Source organism: Mus caroli, chromosome 15 (genome assembly GCF_900094665.2).
Source record: "Mus caroli chromosome 15, CAROLI_EIJ_v1.1, whole genome shotgun sequence".
In the NCBI taxonomy this organism is placed as follows: domain Eukaryota; kingdom Metazoa; phylum Chordata; class Mammalia; order Rodentia; family Muridae; genus Mus; species Mus caroli.
The window spans coordinates 65,580,198-65,606,409 of record NC_034584.1 but is presented as its reverse complement, the minus strand read 5'-3'; the positions used below and the strand labels follow the sequence as shown (position 1 = coordinate 65,606,409).

The 26,212-nt window shown below is 44.3% G+C and overlaps 1 protein-coding gene across 2 annotated transcripts in view; it reads left to right on the top strand.

The window, feature by feature from the left end:
* The window catches only part of Col22a1 (collagen type XXII alpha 1 chain), a 237,024-nt gene that overhangs the window by 11,227 nt on the left and 199,585 nt on the right, over window positions 1-26,212 (top strand). For both annotated transcript variants that reach the window (XM_021183654.1, XM_029469967.1), the window contains exons 2-3: window positions 12,888-13,039; window positions 15,164-15,730. In XM_021183654.1, the coding sequence (XP_021039313.1) occupies window positions 12,922-13,039; window positions 15,164-15,730 (685 nt within the window). In that variant the 5' untranslated portion in view covers window positions 12,888-12,921. The remainder of the gene's footprint in view (window positions 1-12,887; window positions 13,040-15,163; window positions 15,731-26,212) is intronic.

Below are 26,212 nucleotides of genomic sequence, written 5' to 3'. Positions count from 1 at the left end.
GAGACAAATAGGGTTTATGTCAAAATTAACCCAATAAAAGACCAGGGGGGCTCCTCATCCCTTCTGCAATGTGAGAGAGGGAGGAGATAGCTATCTATGAATCAGGCAGTGACCCTCAGCAGGTATCCTATCTCTTGGTACCTTGATTTGGGATTTCCAGATGCCTTTAAGAGACTTAAACCTCTTAGTTTGTTATAGCAGCCTGTGTGAAATAAGACATACACTGTAGTTCAGCTAAATGGTGCTAGACTGAAGACATAATCTTATCCAAATTCCATTCATTTTCTGAAGCTGTGAATATTTGAGTCAAAGTGGATTGATTTCAGTGATATTTTATTGCATTGTTATTGAAGTTTGTTTTGTGACCAAGGAGCTGGACTGTAGGGACACAGCTTGACCTCAGGAGCTGGGACTGTGGGGACAAAGCTTGACCTCTGCAGGGATTCTGTTCATCAAGGGAGTTATCACATGGGCAAATGTCTGCCACAGAAGAATCACAGCATATAGAGAATATTTCCTTCCTTCTACCCCTCAAGCTAGATTCTAGTTTCCTTTCTGTTTCACACTGTTGATATAGCCCCAAACAACTATAAAAACAGAACAGGGTGAGCTAGCACCCAGATGTTATTGCCATTCACAGTGTTTTGTTTAAAACAAAATTACTGTATGAACTTGAGATTGCAATATGTATAAATATGAGGATATGTGTATATACCATTTAATTTGGTTTATCAAACATTTTATTACATTGTTAAAAAATTGTAAATAGAAGATAAATGAAGCCCCTTCCCGCTCTGGGACACATAACTATGACACCCCCCTGAGAGGACCATGGCTGTCAGTCACACAGCATAAAACCCTGGAGTTCTCCATGCTAAGGAACTGTCTAGATAGGCCCCAAGCATTCAGCCAGTGAGCCTCCTTTCCTGGGCATTCCTTCCTGAAAAAGGTATTTAATCCCTGGTTTACCCTGAGTAAAGTATATGGATTCTCATCTACAATCAAATAAAGCAATTTGAACAAGCATGGACCATCTTTTCATCAAGGATCTCCATGGGCTGGGTTGGGGGGGGGTGGTGGCGGACTTCATTGTAAAGATCCTTACCTAAATCTCCAGGAGAAGGCCTTCTCTCTTTCAGCCCCTCCATGCTCTTGGCACTCACCCAAAACCAAACTGTATTTCCCCATCCCAGGCTCTGCCTTCTCTTTTCTAGCTGGAGTGTGAATGCCCTGAGGGGAAGCGTGGAATTGGGACCCCATTCCTGACTCCCAGCAGTATGCTAGTGGCGCTTGGGTATGCAGGAGACTGGGAACCACAGCAATCATCCCAGACTCCACTGTTTCCCACCCAGAAAAACATGGACTGAGGACCGCCATTACAGATTGTGGTCTGCCTCCACTGAGTGACAAGCTGGTGGTAATCCAAGCACCCCAGTGGCGAGGCAGGACACAGCCCAGCCCTGGAGGGATAGGAGTAGGTAGCCACTCAGGGACCACATCTTCTTTTGGTTTTGTCTATGTTAGAGACTGTGTAGTCCTCACAGGCTTCAAGCTTGAAAACCCTCTCTTGACACAATTTCTGGGACTACAGGTGTATACCATTATAAGCCAACTACATCTTCTAATTATTTGCTATTTGTTTTCATTTGTTTCAAGAAGTTTTTATTGCTCATTGAAATAATTGCATGAGTATGCCTTTAAAAATTAGTTGAAGACAATTTGAATATTTGTAGTATTTTTATCCAGTGAAGGAGTTTTTCTATCAAGTTGTATTGTTCTTATTCTTTCTGTCGCTAGCCATTTGCAGTTATATGGATAGCAACATCATTACTATTTTGGGCAACATTCTGTGAAAGTATGGACCTCATGGTTTTGAAGTTTAATAGACAGTCATTTTGTTATCAAGGTAGGGATATATGGTTAGCTCCCTGGACCTTGCTGATATTACAAAAACAAAACAAAACAAAAAACAAATAAGCAAACAAACATAAAACAAGAGAACCCTAATTATTTAAAATACACATATATACCATACTGAGTTTTCTGCCATGAGAGTCACTGGAAAATATTAGGCTGGGGAAGAAAGCCTAACATAGAGTGATAATACTGTGGCCTGATATGGGCACTGTAGTTGTCTGTATCTGAACATATTCCCCCTCTTCACTTTCTCAGGAGTATCTCCAGCTCCATTTACTCTCCTGACCTGACTACAACCTCTCCAATAGCTATCTCAGTGGACCTAGCCTGAACACACCATTCTGTTTCCTTATGAACTGGCTTCCAGAGGCTCAAGCTGAACATAGCTTCCTTTTTGGGTGCTCTTCTCTCTATGTGTCCCTATTGTTGGCTCAGTCATTTGATATCACAGAATCTTCTGGAGCAGTAGCTGTCTTAGGGAGCACTCTTGGCATCTCCTTTCTGATGTGGTTGTGGCCTCCTCATTGGTTCCTTTAATTTGTCTTTGTGGGTCCAGTTTCTGAATTCTCATTAGCAGAGGCCACTACCATGCAAGTAAACATAGGCAGACCTGTGTTTGGACTCCTAGTCAAGTCTGGGCTCTTGATGACCTTTATAGAACAAGTTTCTGGGCTTCTTTTGGTCATATTATTTCCTCACCTCTGAGTGCCTCCCCAACCCCCAATCCCATTTTTTTTTCTCTAGCCTGATCTTTTATCATCTTCTCAGCCTCTCCTTCAAACTCTTGTCTTCTGCATACTACCTGAGCAATCACAAGCAGGAGACAGTGTTAGTGAAGGAGCTGTTACCCTTCTGCTTACTCCCAACATGTCTTCCCAGGCTCCACTGCCCTTGCCTCCTGGGCCTGACTTTGAAGCTTGTACTCTCAGTAGCCATGACTTGGTATCTTCCCTAATCAGAGCAGGGATCATACGGATGCATATCACCACATTGCTTGTCTCTCTGTACCTCTGGGACATCAGAAACAATGTATGTGATGCTCTTGACATCCATTTAGAACATGATTAAGTCAGAGATGGAAGCCATACTATCACTGGTACCCTGTGCAATCAACAATGGTGTGCGTCAGGTGACTTGGCCGTGTGGATAGCCAATTGAGACTGTAATGGGTCTCAATAATATTCTATTTCATGAAAACCACCATACCATTGTCTTACATCATTGGCTTCCCAGTTCTCAAAACTGAAGACATTGTTCCCATTTTATGGGTGATACAACTAAGGATTGGAGAAAACTAGTGAAATGCCCTAGAGATTCTTCTTGGCCTGGTGCATCTAAAGCTTCCTAGTTATGTGATGAAGCACAACATGCCTGAGAGATGTGTAGTTTACCCCAGTTGGATGCATGAAAGAGCTGTTCAAAGATGCTCAGAGACTGGTTTGCATACTTCTGGGGAAGCTAGGGATTTGAACATGGGTCCTGACAGTCCAACTTCATCACTTTGTGAGCTGCTACTGAACAGGACAATAGTGTCAATGGCAGTTCTCCTGACATAGACACTATCCTCAGAATGTATGTGTTGAGGAATGATGACATGTACCAAGCCACATGGAGCTCAGTTTTAAACCTAGGGTCTTACCAGGCTTCTGGCAGCCCAATTAGACTAGAAACTGCTTAGCCTCTATCTGCAATCTCCAACTTAGCAGTAGAATTTGCATCTTATAAAGTTTAGCAAGTCTGGGCTAGGATCTTAGAGATGGGTTGTGTTATAAAGGAAGACACATCTCAGTGGTCAATCCTGCCACATCATGACTTTATATTCTAACCAGATTTCTGCCCAGAATACAGCTCATCATCCATCAACACACCAGCAATACTCTGTGACACTCTGGTCTCACCCTTAGCTGCATGGACTCTGCCTAGGCTGCCCTAGTAGTGTGCCGAATCTCATTTTCTTTCTCTAAATTGGTTTCTACCCAGTATTTGTCTTTCTTCTCCCTTCTCTGGGTCCCTGGATAAGGAATGTTGGTTACTATGGCAATGCGCTGGCTAGTGGAAGGAACTCAGCTCACTAAATTAATTGCTGGACTTTTGGGGGACTAATGGCAGTGCTCTGCCTCCCAGGGCCATTGGTGTGGCCTACGTCAGTCATTCCAACTTGGCTGCCAGCCCTTGGAAATAGATCAAAGCCAAGTGGGAGGGAGCTGGCACAATGGTTGTCCCTACCCACTGTGCTGCCACCTAAGGTGAGATGGGGAGGGTAGAGATCTGCATGAAATCTCAGGTTTCTTCAGTTCCGTTAGATCCATGCTTTGCAGAAATCCCTGCCCATAACTCATGCTACCGTTCTGGATCAGAGATGCTCTCTTTTGATACTCAAGAGAGCAGGAACTGCTAATTTGCTCACTGGAGAACATAGCCTGAATTCCACACCATATTCCCCTCTATGGACATCTAGGGAGTACTCCATTTATCACGGTGGAAGGCTATTCTTTTTTTTTTTTTCCTGTCATATTATCTTGAAGGAAGGAGCAGAGGGATACTAATTCACTCTATTAAGACAGCATTACCTGAAGATCCAAGACACATAAAATGTTGGAACAAAGCAGGACTACAGACTAATATCTTTTATGAATATAGATATAAAACTCCTCAGTAAACCTTTGTCCATCAAATCCAACAATGAAAACATTATGCACAGACACTTGGGCTTATCCCAAGTGTGCAAGGTTGGTTCAATACCATTAAACCAATTACTGTCAGCCATGAACCAAACAAGAAGGTAACCTTTTCCCTCATCTGTCTTACTCAGAAACCTTTTCCCAAAGGGCTGTCCCTTCACTTATGAAATCCAAATCTTCTGCTTACTATAAATTGGGAACTGCATGGTTTGGTTAGATGCTTTAATTGTATACCTTCTCTTCCTTTGCAGTGATGTTGCTCCAGACATACTCTGGATACTGAAAGAGGCAGGATTCTGCCAGAAGATTCTTAGGTGGGCTGGCCTTATCCTGGGGTTGAAGTCATTAAAATTGTTGGTCTTTTGTTATTCTGTTTCTGACTCTGAAAATGAGTCTGGCATGCCTAACTGTTCACATAAAATGGTTGTTATATATGAAACTTTTAGAATGGTCCCCAGAGTTTAGTGAGAAGGAGATACTATATAGCAGTTAGTGGTGGGAAGTATACATCTTTGGAATCACTGAGACCTGACCCCAGGTCCAGCATGGTCATTACCAGTGGTGTGTGCTTAGGGCAGTTTCTATACTATGTACTTCATATATGCATCATCAATAAAGTAGAGATGATAGTCCAACGTGCAAGTGTGTCACAAGGGAGCTGATAGTCAGGGGGTGTTTGGGAAATGGAGATGCCCAACTTGGGAGGAGTGGAGACAGAAGCATGCAGTGTTCATAACAGACCATGTTCACCAGTGCCAGCCTTTGCCTTGGGACACTAGGTTCTGTGAGTATCGGGAATAAGCAGGCCTGGGATTTATGTCTATATCTGACTCATTTTCTCATCCTAGCTTTCTGCTGGGTAAGGCTTTGAGCCCTCTGATGAGCGTCCCTATTTGTGACTCCTGTACATTATACCTCACTGTCCACAAAGCCATGGTCTGCACAGCTCTCTCTTTAGGGCACTGATGGAGTATTGGAAGCACAGAAGGCATATTTTTGCGTCCACATGGGGTGCTGAGATTCAGACAGTGCCCAGGCAGTGATGTCATTGTGGCATTGTAGAACCTGCTGCCCCTTATTTTCTCTTAGGTCAGTGAGTCTGCCTTCATGGCCAGTGGAGCTCCTAGAACCTCTGTCATCTTTGGTGACCTCTTGCCAGGTCTCAGGATTACAATCTTTCTAAAGGAGGACCTTATTCTTCCCTCTGGCACACACAGGTTCTGGGAGAGTGACCATGCTGGGATGTGAGCTGCCCTTGCTGTAAAAAAATTGACCTATGTCTAGTGCCCCAAGGCAACTGAGATGACTTTTCTTCAACAGTGGGTCTCCCCGTGGAGAAGTCTGGGAATCCTGCCTTCTTCCATAGTGTGCCAGGGTAGGAGCCCTTCTCTTAAAATGTCAGCCTCTAGAAGCCTTAGCACTCTATTAGCATTAAGGAAGCCCACTGGATTCCTTAGGTCATGGCTCCTGCTGGCCAGTTTTGTCCTACTTTGCCTTCTTGGCATTGTTCTGAGTTGCCTTCTTCTTTCATCTAGAAATCCCTCCTGAAGACAATGAACCCAGCCAGAAGAACAATTCATGTTAATTCCCGTATTAAACCATAGAGTGACCACCAACCTATATTTCACTTACACTGTATTTTCCACTTGCTGTGGAGACAACACATTCAGAAGAATTGTGATGTGAACATCTTCAGATTATTTTATATAAAAATATTTGTTTCCTATTTTACTTACTTATTTTTTACCTAAATTTTGTTTTAGTTTTTCAGATATTTTTCTTACATGAATCCTTTGAGAAATAGAGTGTATTCACAGTATTTCAAACATTCCCCCTCTCTCAACTCTTCCATCTCTTTCCACTCAACTTTAAGATGGTTTCTTCTTCCTCTTCTTCTTCTCCTCCTCCTCATCTTCTTCTTTTTTCATCTTTGTCTTCTGTTTTTCCTACTTCTCCTCTTCCTCCTCTTCCTCCTCTTCCTTCTTCTTATTACTCTTCCTCCTCCTCGTCTGTTCTCCTGCTCATTCCCACCTCCCCCTGTTCCTCCTCTTCATCCTCCTCCCCTCCCCCTCCTCCTTCCCCTCCTCCTTCCCCTCCCTCTTCCTCCTCCTCCTCCTCCTCCTCCTCTTTTTCTTCCTCATTTTTAGGTTTCCCCATTGAATCCAGTTTGTATTGCTCAGCTAGTTTTGGGACTAGTGTGGTCATCTTATTAAGGGTCATGTCATTAAATAAACAGACTCCCTCAGCAGTTATGAAATGCTAATAACTGTGGATAACAGTATTTTCCAAGCGCAACAGAGCAGATGCACATATGAACTCACAGTGACTGTGCCAGCATGCACAAGATCCCCACAAGCTCCAGCCAGACAAAAATTTCAGCAGAGAGGGCAGGAAGATGGACATGTAATTAAAATACTTTAAGGTATTTTTTGATAATCTTATACATGTTTGGAAGAGAAAAGGATCTTATCCATTCCTCATTCTCTCTGACTCTCCTGGTTCCTACCCTGAAACATCCCTTTCCCAACTTCATGGCCTCTTATTTTATTACAAATATTTTCCACTAAGTCCAGTTAGTGCTGTCCATATATTCCTGGGTGTGGGACCATCCATTTGAGCATAGGAAGCCTTCTCTGGCTATACCCTTAAAGAATGACTCTCTTGCAAGGTCTCAATTGCCAATAGTTCCTCAGTAAAGGGTGTATCCTCAAGAACTCCTCCCTCATCTATGTTGGAAGTTTGGCTGGCTTGATTTTTATGCAGGTTGCATCCAGGAAAACATAGATAGTATGAATTTATGAGTTTGGCAAACCACATCATGTCTAGAAGACAGCATTTCACAGCACTGTTTCCCATCCTCTGGCTCTTACAATTCTTTCTGTCACTTCTTTCTCAATGTCATTTTGATTCTTGGTGAAGGGTTGAGGGAACAGAATAAATTTTTATATTTATTTGTTTTTACATACTTGCATATGCTATTTGGAAGATATATACACATCTATAACATATTTTTTCTCTAAGCCATTTTGAGTGCACAGTTCAACACTACTAATTAGATCTCTGTGTCATATAACTATGGCTATTGTTCATCAGAAGAATTAATGAGAGCTTCGAGAACTGTCAATCTCTTAAGTGATGACCCGAATCCCTCCACACTGACTGACACCTTAGCTAATTTCTTTTTCAAGGTTTTGGTAGTGTTTTGTGTACAATTCTTACATCCTCCATGGTTACAGTTGTTCTAAGTATTTTATCTTTCTTGATATTGTCCTCCATGGGGTTTATAACACCGCTTTTTAGAGCAGTCACATAGACCGTGCAAGAGTGCCAATTTTTCATTTTATGACTTTGATGGATTTATTGGTTCTAATGGTTTTGTTGCTTCTCTAGTATTTGTGCAGATAATATCATATCATCTCCAGAGCCAGGGACTTTGAGCTCTTCTTTTCCAGGTTGGCTTCCCTTTATTATTTTCTTCATGCTAAATTGTTCTGGCACAGAGTTGAATAGAGTTGTGTGGCAGGGCTTCTTGTATTGTTTTTGACTTTAAAGGAAAAACAGTCAACATTTTACCATTAAGTATGATGTTGACTGTGGGAGTTCAGATTTGGCCATTATTATCCCAAGGAATCCCATTATGATCCTAATTAAGGGAGTGGGTGTTTGTCAAAGAGAGGCTTGAGTCACATGCCTCTATGTGTGTGTGTGTGTGTGTGTGTGTGTGTGTGCCAGTAGGGATCCCATATATTTCCTCCCCTTCTTTCTATTGATATGATAATTACATCAGTTCTTTGTTCTTTGTCAAATCATGTTCCTGACATAAATTGCATTTGGTCATGGCATTTGATACTTCAGTAACTCACACAAATAAGCCTGCTTCTCTACTCCATGGATTCTTCATAAAGAAACGTTTCTATCTTTCTCCTGTGTGGACTGGGGAAGATATACACTAAAATTTCTGAAACGTTGAGGAACATAATTAGGATGATACCCAGTCTCCCCGGTCAGGGAAATTATCACATTTTATGAGTCATGACAAATACTGAGTAGGGTATATGCTACGACTTTATCTACCTGTCCACCATCTTTCTTATGGCCTCCAACATAGTCACTGGAAGGTTGCTGCTATTGGATATTCTGCATCTATGGAGAAGATAGGGTACTGCTCAATCCAGAGGATTCAAATCCCAGGGTGGCATCTCAGCTCTCCTCAACTTAGTGACCTGGGAAAGTGGTACCTTTTCTCCATCCCAGTCTCTTGCTTTCTCTCACAAAAGTGATAGAGCATGCCATGAGAGGACTCAGGAGATCACACCAGAGACAGAGTGTCTGACTTGTGGCAGATAATAAATGGTGGCTCGCCATCAAAGTTCATAGTTCTCTAATGACATCACTATTCATCTGTCAAATGACTCCTCGACACTACAAACTACAAGATAGTAAATAACGGATTGGCATTGATACTGGCCTTTAATCATTCATCCATAAAGTTACTCTTTACGGAGGTGTACAGCATTGCTTGGAACTCTCCTGGGCAGCAATATAGACATGGCAGACAGTTCCTGTAATCATCAGGCATTGAAAGATGGAATTGCTGGGCAACAGGCAGAGTTGTTTATTCCCATGTTCCTTTCCTCCTTGGGCCCCCTGACTCCCTGAGCCCAGAACCATGACTGCCCTGCTTGTTCTGCGTACGTACAACACCTTTCCTTTTGATCCTGCATCTTGATTTTTTTTCCACATGCCTTTCATTATTCAGACCCTGCATAGCTCATGCACTTGTGGGGTTGCCTTCTGTGCTTTGAGACAAAGCATATCACATAACCCTGAAGGTGGTAGATGCCCGATTATAGAGTTAATTCACTGGTCCTGAGAGGAATGTCCATACCTTTCTCCACAGGAATGTTCCCAAGTACCCTGCCACCCTCTGAGGCGGCAAATGATGTTCCTTTTGTTTTGAGTTGCTACCTGCCTTGTATACATTTGTTTGTCTAATGCTCAGCTTTCCAAACTTCACTTGGAAAGAACTCGGAAAGTCTGACCTTTCCCCAAATATCCAGGTGAGAAACATGCACACTATTCATTTGCTTGTGCTCCCATAACTCCCCGGGGCTTTCTTCTTCCTGTGCTCACTGGACCCTGCCCTGTCCTGGCATCTTATCAGAGCCCAGAAGTCAATGAGGACTTTTCTCGGGTGACTCTGTGTGCTTTACCTACCCGTCCTAGGAATGTGATAGGAGTAAGGAGTATTTATTAAATGAACATACCAATGTTAATAATCTATAAGCTCCCTTTTTTATACAGATATTGGCTTACAAACAACCATTTTTTTTTAAACAGACATTTACAGGCTGGGGACATGGATCAGTGGATAACATTCTTTCTGTATGAGATGAAGATCCAAGTTCAGACCTCCAGAACCTACAGAAAAGCTGTATATAGTCGCATGTGTCTGAAACTGCAGCACTGGGGTGCAGATGTAAAATGTTTAGTTTATTTGGGTTCTTCTATCTACCATCATTTTCTACCCCAATCCCTCCCAACACCCCAACACCAGGTAGGAGAAACAGAAGGTTAGAGGAAAAAAGGGGTGTGGATCTCTCTGTTACTTCCTGTTCAGTAGGGGCATAGTTCCTTGGGGCAAGCCCAATCATCATCATCAGAATTTCCAGCAGTCCAGTAAACTAGTAACAATAAACGAGCTAGAGGCAGCAGGGTCATCAACAGGGGGAGCAGCCTCTGCTTAACCTCTTGGGGTTCTCCCATGTATGCTCTCAAGAGTTCTCAGAATTAAACTCTCTGCAGCTGATAAAAGACCATGATTAAAGAGCCTGAATGAGGCAAACGGTCAGCTGCTAAGCAGTCTGAAGCAGCCCCCTATCCCACGCCAAGATTAAAAGAAAAACATGTTCACATAACATACCTGGGTCTTTAAAGAAACCAAACTTCTCACTACCCTGCCTGGGGTGAGGGCAGAGGTAGTAGAACTTGAGAACTAGTCTAGCGGAAACAAGGGAATGCCCAGTCAGTAAGAGACTCTACCTAGACAGACAGACAGACAGCACAGAGCTCTGGCCTCCCTGGGTGCACGCATGGGTGAGTATATCCCCAAACACAATTTAATACTCACATGTGCCACCGCATAATAGGTACACACACTCCAAACAAGAAAAGGAGAAAGGGACATTTGAATATGCAGAATGGGCAAAATCATTTGAGTAACAAACCTCAGGGACCACAGACATGCATAGAAAACAGGAAACCACCTATGGCATTTGAGCTGGGAAAGACTGAAGGGATGGTCCCTCAGCGCTGCTGCTGAAGATGTTGTGAGGAGGGCCAGGTGCTGTAGAGGGCAGAGGAAACTGGTGCTCTTCTGGAAAGTAATTTGGGAACTTGTGTCAGGGGCTTTGTAAAATGCATAAGGCTGGGTTTTGCACTGGTGTGGACCAGGGCTACTAAGACCTCTCCCCCATGCTTAAAGAGCCTCCTTAACACCAAGGGGGCAGGGCATACTCATGGGTAGATGGTTGCAGCATGGCTCAATGTTAGACCTCATGGAATCAACCATGCTTAAAACTCACATGGGGATATAAACAGCTTCAGCTTGCCATTGATTTGACTGGGAAGTACTGGGTTTAAGCAGGGGCCCTCCAGGTGTAAGCCTTTAGCTCTACAGAAGGTTAGAGGGGAGTTAAGAAGAGTTGTGATCTGTGAGCAGAGTTGGGATGACCTATCGCCCTTGAATGAATTGTGGTCATGAACAACATCCCTTAGTCTTTCACCTACAGCTTCTAGACCATATCACTTTGGTGATGTGCATCTGAAAACTGATATGTTAAAATCTTGTCATATATTGTAGTTTGGTGAATATAGGGAATAGGAGGAACTTCTGGCTTGAGGCTCAGGCATGTTCCTGGCTTGTCCCCATCCCTACCAAAAGGCTGACTAAAAGCCTGGACTTCGTATTCATGGGGATGACTCTCAGAATACTTTACTGCTGTTTTCAGTGTGTATGATCTTGGCTCCACACTGCTAGGAGTTTGGCTGGTCATAGCAAGCTCCTTCATGGATAACTTAATCATATACACAATGAAGGTTACCATGCCTACCTGTAAAGTGTGAGAACTTACTGAAATCATAAAGGCTTCCCCCAACCCTTAAGCCAAATTGGAGACAGCATCTTAGGATGGATATTTCAAATTTCAGAGCAACAGGGTGGCAGGGGTTGTCCTGGAAACCACTAGTAACTTTGTGTCTTTGTTAGGGTTTCTATTGCTGGGACAAAACACCATGAACAAAAAGCAAGTTGGAGAGAAAGGGTTTATTTATCTCATACTTCCATATTGTTGTTCATTATTGAAGGAAGCCAGGACAGAAGCCCAAACAGGTCAGGATCTCAGAGGCAGGAGCTAATGCAGAAGCCACTGAGGGGTGCTGATTACTGGCTAGCTTCACATGGCTTGCTCATTCCAGGACTACTAGGCAAGCCATGGCACCACCCACAATGGGCTGGGCCCTCCCCTATTGATTACTAATTGAGAAAATGCCTTACAGTTGGATCTCCTGGAGGCATTTCCTCATGGAAGCTCCTTTCTCTCTGATGACTCTAGCTTGTGTCAGGTTGGCACACAAAACCAACCAATATACTTTGTGTGTCAGTTCCAAACATGATATGGTGGTAGGTGGGGCAGGGAGGCAAGTCGATGAAATGACAGCCCATTGCTTAAAGGAAGGGAGGTCATTGATCACTGGACACTGCTGACTGTGGCTCTCTGCCACTTAAAGGGTCATGCCTGGGGGGAAGAGCAATGTCTGGGATGAGTTCCTCCATGGCTTTTGGTAAGCATGGCATTTTGGCAGAGGGAAACCTTCTCCATAGGGGAAAGTCTGCTGCAGGCATGTGTGTGTGGAAAGCTGCTTGGCAGTCCACAGCCACCATTTTGAGCCTGCTGGGCTGGTGAGATTGGGGTGACTGGTCATAATAGGTATGTGGGTCATGCTAATTAGGGACTGAGATGGTACTAAAGAAGATATTGGGGAAGGGCACAGCTGTGGGTCACCCAGCATCCAGACCTCATCGATGACCCAGGAAATGGACTGGCCAAACTCTGTGGCATCACTTTTCAGAAGGTCACACTCTTGTCTCTGGGGAGGGTAAAGCTAAGGGCTGGAGATTGGCTGGCACCTGGATGAAGGATTCCTCCCTCCCTCCTCCTCCTCCTCCTCCCCGTCCTCCTTCTCCTTCAGCTCTGCAGTGCTTCTCAGGGTGTGTCTTTTTCCACACAGGAAATGCTCCACTAGACCTCTTCCTGACCAAGATATGCCTGTCTTCACTAGCAGGAGAGCCATGGCTGACCCCAGAGGAAATCCTTTGGCCTGCCTTCTGTGGATTCTACTGCTCTGGGGAGGGGATGGTGGCTGCCAGGCCCAACGTGCAGGTGGGACATGAAATTGGCCGGGGATGGATGCTCAACATTCATGTGTGTGTGCAAGTGAGGGTGTGATCTTGTGAATTAGTGACGACTGACTGACTGAATGTATCAGAGTGTCAGCAGAGTAGCAAGTATATCAGCTGCCCTTCAACTGATGTATGTGTAAGAGAGCAAAGTAATGTTGTGAGTGAATGTGAGAGTGTGATAGACCGTGAAAGACTGGATGGACTTCTGTCCAAGAAAAAAATTGTGTGTAAGAGAATATGATGGTGTGAAAAGTTATGAGTGGGTATTAAGAAGTTTCTTTTTTTAAGATGTATTTATTTTTATGTGCATTGGTGTTCTGCCTGCATGTCTGCACAAGGGTGCCAAGTCCTCTGGAACTGGAGTTAGTAACATTGTGAGCCACCATGTGGGTGCTGGGAATTGAACTTGGGTTCTCTGGAAGAGCAGCCAGTTATCTTAACCACCGAGCCATCTCTCTAGCTCTATGAAGAGTTTTTGTGAGGTGAGAGAGGGTGAGTGAGTTGTGAATCTGGCTTTTGCCTTTTACTAATTTACAAATATGAGAGCAAAACGTATATGATAATATAATTAATGTATTCTTTCATAGCTCCGCATGCCTCGGGTTTCCTGCAGGTATGCACAGAGGGGGAGGGGAGGCAGGACTGGAAAGGTTATCCCTCTAAGCACAGTTCCCACACAATGTTGGACTCTGTTGGGAAGTACAGCTCCCCACCCCACCCCCCAGCACACACCTCTCCTCCCACTGGTGGATGGCTTCCCTTCTCTCCCACTCTTCTGGCTCCTGTGGTGCACCAGTGATTTCGATTTCCATCATTTCATCTGAGAGATGCTGCAGCTTCTTCCTATGGCTTTATTGGTCATGCTGCTTGGATAATTCTTACATATTGCTCCCCAGTTATAGGAGTTTTCTGCGATTAAGTCACCACATCTCCAGCTGATTGACTGGTAATTCCTTTGAAAGGACTTTGAGATGGTGCAACAGATCTCTAACTCCTCATTTGGCAGACAAGTCCATACCCTCATGCTGTCATGGGCAGCACCAGTCTTTGACTTTAGTCAACTTGATATTTCACAGAATATGTTCTTTACGACCCTCATGTCTGTGCCGTGTGTACCCATGTGCAGCCGTTGCTGATTTTCCAAGACTCTTGTTTTGGAGGATTCCAGACAAGCTCCCCAGTAGTTCCCCTGTATATGTGCAGCACTGTGAAGCTTAGAAAACACCTTTTCTCCAACAACCTAACTATGGAATGGATGGGAAGACCCTATATTAAGGGTTTCTTTAATGGGGTGGGGAATTACATTAATGCTTTATTTTGTTTAATTAAAACCATCATGTAGTTTATGCAGAATCTACTTTTAGAAAATGAAAACAGATAAAGCATTTTAGAACTCTACATAGGCATATTTTTTGTATTACATAAAAATATACATTTGATATAGTTTCCCATGCTAAAATACTCATAGGGCAGTGGACTCTATGAAGTCATGGAAATCCATAAGATCAGCCTGGAAACTTGCTTCTAACATTCAGTTAAGGTGTGGGAAAGTAGATTATGGACCACCAGGCCTGGCACATTCCCAACACCCACATAAAAGCTGGATACATAATAGAGCATGTGAGGAAGTGTGGGGAGGGTAGAAAGATTATGGGGGCTCAATCAGCAGGCATCAAGCCAAAACCCCAAAAAGCTCCAGGTTCAGTGAGAGATCCTATCTCAGAACACTTTGAGAATACTATAGAGAAAGACATCCAAAGTCCTTCTTTGGTTTCTGCACACATATCTCTGTGTACACAGACATGTCTGTGCTATCACTCACACACACACACACAAATACTAGGAAAATGATATCACTTTTTAACCAAAGTTAAAGCAAAGAGCTTAACACTTAGTAGTATCCCATGGATTTAAATCGCTCGCTTCAATATGGTCAGGTATCCTTAGTAGGTCCTCACTGTGACTCTGTAACCTCACCCTGTGTGGGAAGTCAGTAAGAGGCAGGGCAGGCAGGCTCCTGAGTCAAGTCTAAGGGAGGGAACTAAATCTGTAGGTTTCCCACCATTCATTCTCCCTTTACTCTTTCTTTATTTCTCCCGTGCAGGTTGCAAAAGTGTGCAGTATGATCTGGTCTTCCTCCTGGACACGTCTTCTAGTGTGGGCAAGGAGGACTTTGAGAAAGTCCGCCAGTGGGTAGCCAACCTGGTAGACACCTTTGAGGTGGGCCCTGGCCACACCCGTGTGGGGGTTGTGCGCTACAGTGACCGGCCCACTACAGCCTTTGAACTGGGCCACTTCAACTCTCGCGAGGAGGTGAAGGCTGCTGCGCGGCGCATCACCTACCATGGCGGTAACACGAACACGGGTGATGCCCTGCGTTATATCACCAGCCGCAGCTTCTCTGCCCAAGCCGGCGGCAGACCTGGGAATCGTGCCTTCAAGCAGGTGGCCATCCTGTTGACTGATGGTCGTAGCCAAGACCTGGTGCTGGATGCTGCAGCAGCTGCCCATGCAGCCGGCATCCGCATTTTTGCTGTTGGTGTGGGTGCAGCATTGAAGGAGGAACTGGATGAGATTGCCTCAGAACCCAAGTCTGCGCATGTCTTCCATGTTTCCGACTTCAATGCCATTGACAAGATCCGTGGCAAACTGAGGCGTCGGCTTTGTGAAAGTGAGTTGCCCTGCTTCCCTGTGGAGCTCTGTCTTCTCCCAAGGACATCCCCACCTGCCACCTGAACAGACAGCAGAGACAGGCGGCAGTGTGCCAAGATCAGAGGAGTTGTGGGTGGGCAAGAAGCAGAGGCAGGGCAGTTGAAGCCACCATTCCCTAGCAAAGCAAGGGCAGCATAATAGCCCACACAAAGCAGAGGCTGTCATCCAGACACCAGTTTGGCTTCTTCCTCCTTGAGTAGAAGTGGGAGGGACTTGGGGGTTAAAAGTGACCCGTCTCCTCTTCATCTCTGATCTGCTGCCCATCTAGAGTTTCTGAACTTTGAGGCTGAGCCTATCTGTTCTAACTATATAGAAGTTTGTTGAGATATATACAGTTCAGGAGTGGACAAGTGATTGTTTGAGTGGCTACCTTAACCTGACTGTGTGATATTTTGTGAGCCCCTTACAATAAAGAGGTTTATTTTCTTTTCTTTAGGTTTTTTAATTAAAAGAATAACATTTCAAACATTAAAAAAAATAATTAGAGGCAGAGTCTCTATTGGTCCATAGCAGGTTCTCCCAGAGTTCCATTGAGTGATCAGGATAGAAATTGGTAGCAGGGTGACTCAATGCATTCTGCCTGGAAGAACCAAATTATCTGTATGCCCCAGGGACTGGTGACCTTCTGACATCTAAGGTGACTCAGCACTCTAACTTGTTTGCCTGGAATCTCTTGAGTGTAGTGGGTAATTGGGGAAAAGCCTGGGTATTGAACAACAGCAGTCACACTGATACTGGCCTCAGGGATATCCTTGTATTCTGACCTCCAGGATTTTACAGGGGTTATTCGGAGGACTGCCCTCACCAGAATGGGAAGTGCAGAGATATCATCTTCTTTTTCCCATCCTGTCTGTGGTTGTCACCTCTTACCTCTTCCTTGTGGTGATATTTGTCCTTCTTGGATAGCAGTAGATGCTGTGTGACATTCTCCTCCAGGCTCAGCAAGGGCTGTGTTTTGAGGCTGCTTAGAGGAAGAAGTGCTGGGACCAGATTCTGACTCTCTTGCTGATGACTGCAGGGGAATGATCAGCCCCTGGCTGGGGATCCCAGTAGGTTCTCTGCCAGGAGAGCAAGCAGCCTTGGGAACTTGGGGCAGTAGATGGGATCAGGTAGGGATAGAGCAGTGGCTCTCAGCCATCCTAATGGGGTGGCCCTTTAATATAATTCTTCATGTTGTGGTGACCCCCAACCATAAAATTATTTTTATTGTTTCTTCATAATTGTAATTTTGCCACTGTTACACATAATAACTAGACATCTGTGTTTTCTGATGGCATTAGGTGACCCAAGCAAAAAGGTCCCCAAACAGTTGAGAACACATAGGTTTAGAGGGAACAGATCCTAAGAAGGGCTCTGGCCTGAATCTCAGTGTGAAGAAATATAGATTATTTCAGAAGCTTGTATGACTCTAGATTTTCCTACTATAGCATGACTATCTGTGTTGTTTGTCAAGGCAGGATTTAAATGAAATGGGCACTTATTGAGGTTCTACATCTGTGAGGCCTTGTGCTGATTTCTAGGGCAGTAGACCCTGTAGTGGAGGATCCTTGTCTCCAGCTCAGTAATGATGCATAAGCTATGCAGACACACAAAGCCAAGCTGGAGCCTCAGGTATTGGGGGAAGCATTGCGGAGAATGCAGGGTGGGGGCTCTCTGGAGGAAGTGTGCTCAGGATGGCAGTGAACGTGGGAGATTGACACAATAGGTGAGGTGAGATGGAGGGATCCTTGACCTATCAGGGAACTATGATACACATGTGCACTGCTGTCACAGAGAACAGTGGCCTTGCTGACTCTTCCATCTTCTAGGAGTCTGAGTATAGAAGGTTTTGGGGTTAAGGTGAGGACATTGTAGGGTGTTATACAGTGCCCGGGGATAGCCAGATCTGTACACAGAGAGAAAGATTGTGTGAGCAGTAGGGGGAAAAGGTACCATCCCTTCACAAGACAATGGAGACATGCAGAGAATGAGGTTTGGGAGAGATCAGTTCTGCTTGGCAGCTGAGACCACTGATGTCCAGTGGGCTAAGTGACGATAACCCATTTCCTGGGCATTGACCATGGACTTGACAGTCAACTTTGTTTAATCCTCGTTAAAACCCAGATGTTCGTTTCATTTCCCAGCTGCTGAGATCCTGACAAGCAGAGCTGAAGACAAGCCATCCTTTGTTGTAGGTCAGGGTGGAGATGGGTTGGAGAGAGAAATAATAGACCTGGCCAGGGCAGGGCTTCAGAATTGATGTAGGTTCATGTTGGTTAGAAGTCTGGGCCGAGAGGAGACAGAGAATAATGTCCTAGCCCTGGCAGAGGGGCAGGTATCCAGCATGCAAGCTCAGGGATAGTGCTTCTGATGTCATGGCAGAATGCCTTGAGGTAGACTTCTGAGAAGCCAGAAGTACCTGGTATTGACCATGAGCATTCTCCCATCTTGCCAGGCTGTTTCAGGCTGGTTCTAGATCTTGGCAAGGCTGAATGGGGATGGCAGGAAAACCCTTCCAAGGTGAGGTCCTGTGACATACTGACCAGCCAATAGGGCAGCAGGGCTGGGAGTAGAATGCTTCCTCTACTCTCCATCCTACACAGGTTGTCCTCCTCCAACTGTGACTACTGGTGAGGACTTGCCATCACCAATCTTACCTCTGAATCAGGGACAATGCTTCAGAGCACAGGTGACAGAAAACTGTGGTCATACACACGTTCCCAGATGTACAATGTGTGTGTAAAATGTCTTGTTTTTATTTTGTATGTTTGGTTGTGGTTATTTTCTCAGGAAGCAGACAGGTCATAGTGGTATGTTCTGTGGGGAGTGGGGGTGTTAGTGGGGCATGGGTAAGATCAATACATTGTATATGTATATAACATTCTTGAAGAATAATAACACTATTACTTTATAAAATAATTTGCAGACATCAGCATTAGTACCCTCTCATCACTGTACATTCCAAAATCATGCTATAAATTGAAATAAATGACTTAGATTTTTTTAAAGCAGGTGTTCCTGTTACTCAACTGGACTATATCCAGCCCAGTTTTTAATGACAGTTTTTAAAGACATATTTGTTTGCTTGCGTAATCATGATTGTCTGTGTATGTGCATGTGTGTGCAGTTGTATCCACATGTACATGTGCAAAGGCCAAAGGGGAGTATCAGCTTGGCAATCACTCTAGTTTACACAGGGCAGATCGTGTGATTGCTCGTACTTCATTGTCTGGCCCTGCAGAAGAAATAGGCTGAATACTTGAGTCTTAAGTAAAATGATCTTGTTTAATATTTGGGAGTAGAGAGTTACTATCCCTTCTCCTTCGAGGCATGGAGTTTTATACCAAAGAAAAGCTGTGATGAGTCAGAGAAGGTATCAGAAGGAGAGACAGATGCAACTAGATCCAGAAGAACACATGCTCACTAGGAGACCCTCAAGAAAATCGCACGGGCTCTCCATAGTCAGGATTCTCCAAATGCCTGAGAAGAAGTAAGATTTCAGTTAATGCGTAGCCACCCAGGGAGAAGGCAGCTTTTGTAAACACAGCTGGGAGATGAGAAGGGACTGGTCTGTTCTGGTGACAATTGAAACAAAATTCCCTTACAGTCACTTCGAGTATAAACAAAGCAAAACAAAATAAAAAAGGCTAACAATAACACAGTGGAGACATCTGGGACGATCAAATCAAGACATATCACAGAATCCAAACACCAGACATAGTTTCTGCACATGGGCAATATCTGTGAGTGACACTGTAGCCTGAACTGAATGGGAGCCACCCTGAACACTGACTTCCTATTGACTAAGGCTGTGCATGGAGGTGGTGCTGAATGGGGTGCTATGATACTGATGGTGATGATTTGAGATACGTTTGACCTTTGTGATGGAATGAGGTGATGCTGAATGGAAGTATTGCAGATGTTGGAGAAGCTGAATGGGGTCTGGTTGCTTTCAAAGCTTATATTCCCTCATTTTCAGCCAGCATAGCTACTGAGTACAACAAAGGCAATTTAAAGGGTGAGCAGGCTTTTGGAGCTGCCCATGGTGATGGGTCTTACTGTTCCCTTGACTTGAGACACATCCAGAGGAGTGCCTCCGTGTCACCGCATCAACTCCCTATTCTCAGTAGCCTGAGGGGAATTCTCAGGAGATCCAGTCTCAGCTTCCACTTCCTACAGTGTGTGGGGTTGAGGCTGTTCTGTGGACAGGCTTAACCCAGAGCCTTGGCTGTAATTAAGAGCGTTCTCTACCCTGGTGGACTATGTGGTGGCCACAGAGCAATCTTTATATAGCTTATCTCCCATGTGAATGGGTCTCTGGAATTCAGTCTGCTGCTGTGGAGGAAGCCTCCACCTACTTCTATTCTGAGGAAAGGCTGGGCTGGTCCTCTCTTCTCTGTCCCACTAGGCAAGGGGTGATTCTGGTTCTTGCTTTTCTTGTCAAATTGAGATACTGGTTTGGATTTGGAGAAAGGGCTGTCTCCATGTTCCCATGGTCCTCTGACCCTCAAGACATATGGACATCTCCCATCCACTCTTCTTTTGTTCTCTTAGCTCACATCCATGCCCAGTGCAACTTTGATCACTGTATGTCTCACTTGCCGTTATGACTAGGGATGGCATCAGCAAGGCTTGTTCCATGTGAGAAGAATAAATCTGTCACTTTAGTGTGCATCCGGTGTTCTCATTAGAGAAAACCTACCCTGCATTTTGATTGGTGTTTGACAATGCTGTCTACTTCACCCCCTGAGGTCTGTGGGTGGTGGTAGTGCTCATTTGCTATCCAGTTTGCTGACACCAAGAGATCCTATACCATATACTTGAGACATTACACATCACACACACTTCACACCTCACATCTAATCCTCACACTCCACACTTGCATAAATACTACACACACACACACACACCTTATGCTCCACATACACATATAAGCATACACATTGCACATCTGGGAACAAGTGTATGACCACATAGAGATCCACCCTCTGGGTGGATCTAGAGGCTGGAGAGAAATGGGTGGCAACCCAGCTGTGGGTTTTGAGTGCCACGTTGGGCCTGTGGCTTGGCACTGAGGATCATATGGGCCACAAGAGGCAGCTGGTCCAGGCCCCACCTTCTCTGAAGGTCACTGTGAGTTCTTTTCGGGAAGCTTGTCATGTCCTTGCTGCCCACTGGAAAGGGTAATCTTGCTAATTAACTCTTGATTTCGGGCCAGGAAATCTTATTAGAATGTGACTGGAATGGATGAGAAACCGAGACCTGCCCTCCATTTACTGTTAATGAATTAGTTTTTCATACATGTGCTTAAGAAAAACTTTCCCTGGCTCTGCCCAGCCCTACCCAAGCCTGCTTACAACATGTCCTTGGCTGACTCCTGTCCCTGCTCATACAGCTGACATATTCTGCCCTCCACTATTGCTGAGCTAGAGGGAGCAGCTCTGTAGCATCTTCCAGAACAAAGGTGTCTTCTCTGGTGTCAGGAATGCACCCATCCTCTCTCCTTTCATTCCTGAGAATTTTGTTGTTGTTGTTGTTCTTTGCTGTACAGAATGATGAAGCCTCATGTGCTTATGAGTTTGTTCCTGTATGCTGTGTATTTTCTAAGCTTTAAAGTTATTTATTTATTTAGTGTGGGAGGTACACAATGTAGAGGTCAGAGAGGCACTTGTATGGGTTAGTCTTTTCTTTCTGCTATGTGCGCTTGCGGTTTGGGTGTTGAGCTCAGTTGATCAAGCTTGGCAGCAAGCACCTTTATTTGGAAAGCCATCTTGGAGGCCCTCTCACAGGTTGGGGGTCAAAGTGCATGAGCCAGTGTTATGTAGATGCAGAGGAAAGTGCTGGGCAAATCACAGTACTTGGAACTGGTCCCTGTACTGGTTTCCTAGCTCCCTTCTTTTCTCTATGACTTAAGTAACCTTCTGTCTTATCAGTCAGGATAATGTCATACACCCTAACATACACAGCAGTGGTTCTCAACCTTCCTAACTGTGATTCTTTAACACAGTTCCTCATATTGTGATGAGTCCCAACCATGGCATTATTTTCACTGCTGCTTCATAACAGTAATTCGGCTACTGCTATGATCATAATGTAAATGTCTATGTTTTATGATGGTCTTAGGTAATCCTTGTGAAGGGGCCATTTGACCACCAAAGGAATCATGACCCACAGGTTGAGAACGACTGTTAGTGAGGGTGCGGCCATCCATTAAGTTCATGCCAGGAAGTATTTGACATTCTGATGGCCCTCAGTATGGGCTCTAAGTACATACATTCATACTTATATGTGAGTATTACATAAATACTTACATGTGAGTAAATGAAAAATGACTAGTTCTGTGTCCATCTAGTCAGACATGATCAAGTCCAGTACATTTTACTTTCTTAATTTTTATCATCATTATTGTCGTCATCATCATCATCATCATCATCACCATTTGTATTTGCTGCTATCTATTCCTAGAGGAATGCATAGAGACAATGTTTCCCTAACATCCCCTTCTTGGAAGTTGGAATACAATAATATGCAATTGCATTTGCTCTATGTGCTGAGTGAACTTTACAAGCCCACAAACCGTTGTATTTCAGGTTGTCTTCAAACATCTATGGTTGCCCCGTAGGCATGGTATAATGCCAGCTTTCTGTGAATGCCTGACTAGGAAAATCTGGGAGGGGGTCCTAGGCTGGTATACCATTTTTGTCTTGTTCAGAGAGATTGTGACTTTTTAGAATCAGGGTCAGCAAGTGCAGTCAGGCCTCAGAGCTCACGTTAAATACAAGCGTCTTCATTCATTTAGATAAATGATGCTTTTGTAGCTTAGTTTTCTTTTAGTTTTAGTTTTAGTTTTCTCCTTTATCAACCAAATGAACACAGCTTTGTTCCTGCCTCAGTTTCCTTATTGCCAAATTGATAAGATGGATACAAATCCAGTTAATGGCTGGTTATGGCTGTAAACACCACTAATGCCACTGTTGTTATATAGTTTTTTTTGAAAAGACCATAAAAATGAAATCAAATATACCAAACAGTAGGACTCAACCTTCCCATCACAGGAAGGGCACCAGGTAGAATCTGAAGATTGTCTTTGTGAATTCTGTAAAGAGAACTGTCCCACACAGTACAAAAGGCCTGTCATGGTCCACTGTGGTGGGTTGCTAGCAATCACCCTCGGGCCAGTCCTGGAAGGCATCCGTCTTTAAATGCTTGATTTTTGGAACCCTGACATGTCTTGTCCAAGTGTTCTTTCTAATTTGACTGCTTTTCCTGGAGTAGTAATCTGGCTATAGGAGAGGTCTTATGGCCTACAAAGCCCATGGTGTTGATTTCACTGTCCTTTGTCCTTTGCAGACAATTTTCTGACCCTCATAATGTATTACAATGTGGTGACTGAATATATGACATCACTGCCACCTGCCACCAGGTTCTTAGGTGATCTTGGCAGGATGTCTCTCAGGGCCTCAGTCCCCTTGGGGACTGAATGTGGAGTGTAGGTGTCATTGAAGGGGTTCTCCTCTTACTTTCTGTGTCTTGGTCAACATCATAATAACAACTGGCCACTCCATATGCCGAATACAGCTTCTCCTCTGCTTGTCACCGCCTCGTGCTACTCATAGATTCCTAACCTATCCGAATACCTTCTCAGGCCTCAGAATGCCTCTGTGGGACTGGAAGGTGATGTGAGCTAAGCTATTCACTGTGCCCAGTCTTTCCAGACCCAGCAGTGGGGGCTGTGTCAGCCCTATCAATCTGGTGCTGGTGACATCCTGGTAAATGAGCTGCATCCTCCTAGATATGACAGTCCTAGTCACTATGGTCATGTTCTATCAAAGCCTTCAAGCCTGTGGAGAGCTGACTGAATTTCAAATTGTAGTTTTGATTTTGAGTTGATCAAGTGGTAACTTATAGTGACCACAAGTAAATTGGCACGTGCAATAAGTATTTATATATAAAACCTATACACACAGAATCTATATATAAATTAGGTTATGCATATAAATACACATCCATATAATTAAACTCGTGGGTGCATTTTGCATTTTCCATATCCCCTAGTTAAATGCTTTCTAGCTGAACTGTTAGCAAATGAGTGGGGACATGAAGTGACACAGTGTCTCAGGGCTTTCCAAGAAATGTGGCTGACTAATTGAATGCTTGTGATTCACACTGCACTTACTGGAAGACTGGAGGCAACAGTGGTCCATACCTCCAGTGTCTTACTTGACTGTAAAATGTGCTCATTTTGCTTTTGCCCTTTGCATAACATTGGCTTAGGTTTCTTGAATTCAATCATAAATGCAGGCATAAATTTATACACTAGTTATACAGACACCCAAACATTAATACTCATGCAGCTATAGGAACATATAGACCTACCTAGTCACGCATGTGACTTGCTAACTAGACAGAGCCTGGGCTGTGGTCTTCTATGCATCAATCACTCATGTCAAATGTGAACTGTCTTTGGAGGTAGACTCTGAGCAACAGACTCTCTTTTCCAGACAGTGGCTGGCATTTGATCTGCCACCAAAGCTACAGGGCTGGCTTTAGGTTAGAGCACGGTCTGGGAACTCTTATCACCTCTACTCCACCTGTCCTAGTTTCATTCATGTTGTCTTGATGAACTGTCCCCAATAAAAAGCGACTTGGGTGGCAAAGGGTCTGACTTCAGCTCAAAATTCCAGGTTAGAATCAATAGTTGCTGAGACAACACAGCAGGGAGAAGTTTGAAACAGCTAGTCACATTACATGCACAATCAAGAGCAGACAAGAGATCTTATACATACTTGCTCACTTGCTTGCTCATTTTCTCCTCTCTTATATAGTTCAGGATCCCTGCCTAGGGAATAGTGTTACCCACAATGGGCTAGTTCTTCCAATATCAATTAACTTAGTAAAGAAAATCCCTCATATAGCATGCATATAGGCTGACCTGATTTAAACAATTCTTTAACTAATATTCTTTTCTCAGGTGGTTCTAGGTTGTGTCAAGTTGACAGTTAAAAATGATCATCCTGCACTTTAGGCATAATCCATTGTTGTCAATTGCCTGGTGATAAGGCAACCTCTTTGTCTGGTCTCTGCTTATTCTCCCGCCCTGTCTATCACATCATGATAGTCCTTCTCCAGGACACTCTTTTGCCCCATCCTCTGTCCTTAATTTTCCTTTGTTGGGCATACTCAAGCCATGGTGTCTGAAATCTTTCTACTTTCAGACCCTTGCCTAGACCTCCCCCTGAGTCCCTTGCCTCTTTCCTGACTTCATCTCCTTCCCTCCATCCTCTCTTGGTTGAGACATCTCTGGTTCTCTAGCTACCTTTCCAGTCATACTCTTACCTCAGTAACCTACTCATTACAGTTCATCTCTTGTTGGACATAGCTCCCATGGATGGAGGGCTTGTCATGTGACTAATTTATTTCTCAGATCAATTCCAGGTATATAGCTGACATTAAAGATATAGAATAAAGAAAACAAAGTTTGCTTCTAAATGACTTGCCCTCTCTTAGGCACTGAGGGTTGATAATCACCATCTTGCTGATTGGAATGTGCTACCCGGGTAGTCCTGAGCTGTGCTGGCCCCAGTGTTCTGCTAGCTTCTATTTTCTGCCCCGTTCAGGGAACTATAATCATAGTCTCTGGTGACACCTACTGGTGCTGGGCCAAGGAACATTCCCATGGAAGGAAATGAACCTGTGCCCTGGGCCACCTACAGCTTTGGATGGAGTGTGTCCCTTTCAGACTTCCTTGGATAGTGACATCTCAAAATGAGCCCTACTGTCCAAGCAAGTCTCTTCAGGAGCAGAATGTCATCTTCTACCCAGTTTCTAACCCACTGTCTTTGCCCTCCTGATCAGGGGTCTCTTAGTTGCCTTTAATAGCAAACCCTGCCTTGGATTATGAGGGTCCACCCTCTTTCCTGATCTTGCCACTTGTTCCTCAGTGGTTCTTGTTTTTTGCCTCCTCTGCCAAACAGCATCCTTCAGCCAAAGCCCTTCAGCCTCTGGAGTGCTGCAGTTGCCTGCTGTGCCCGCCCATTTCCAAGGTGTTCTCCTTGAATCTCAGTTCAGATGTCTCTCCCCTTAGGGGTCCAGTGCCCATCCTGGAAGCATATACACTACCCTGTCTCCATATAAGCCTATTTCCTCTGTAGTGAGAGTGATACATCTGGACAGTTTGTTTGTGTTGACCTCTGTGTCTTCCCTTAACATGTAGACACCTGCAGGAGGGAGTCTAGAGTTCACTGCAGTTATGTGCTTGTATTCCTTCCACAAGCTGTAACATATGTGTTGGACACATGGAAAATATGTTTTTGGCTGAAGGAATGAATAAATGAATGAGTGGGACTCACTAGATGCCAGGTACCATGCCTGGTACTGGCTATGCACTGACCACTTGCCCTTTATTTCAGATGGAGGGGAATTCTGATTGTGATTCTTCCTTCTAAGTTTGGATGTAGGCACA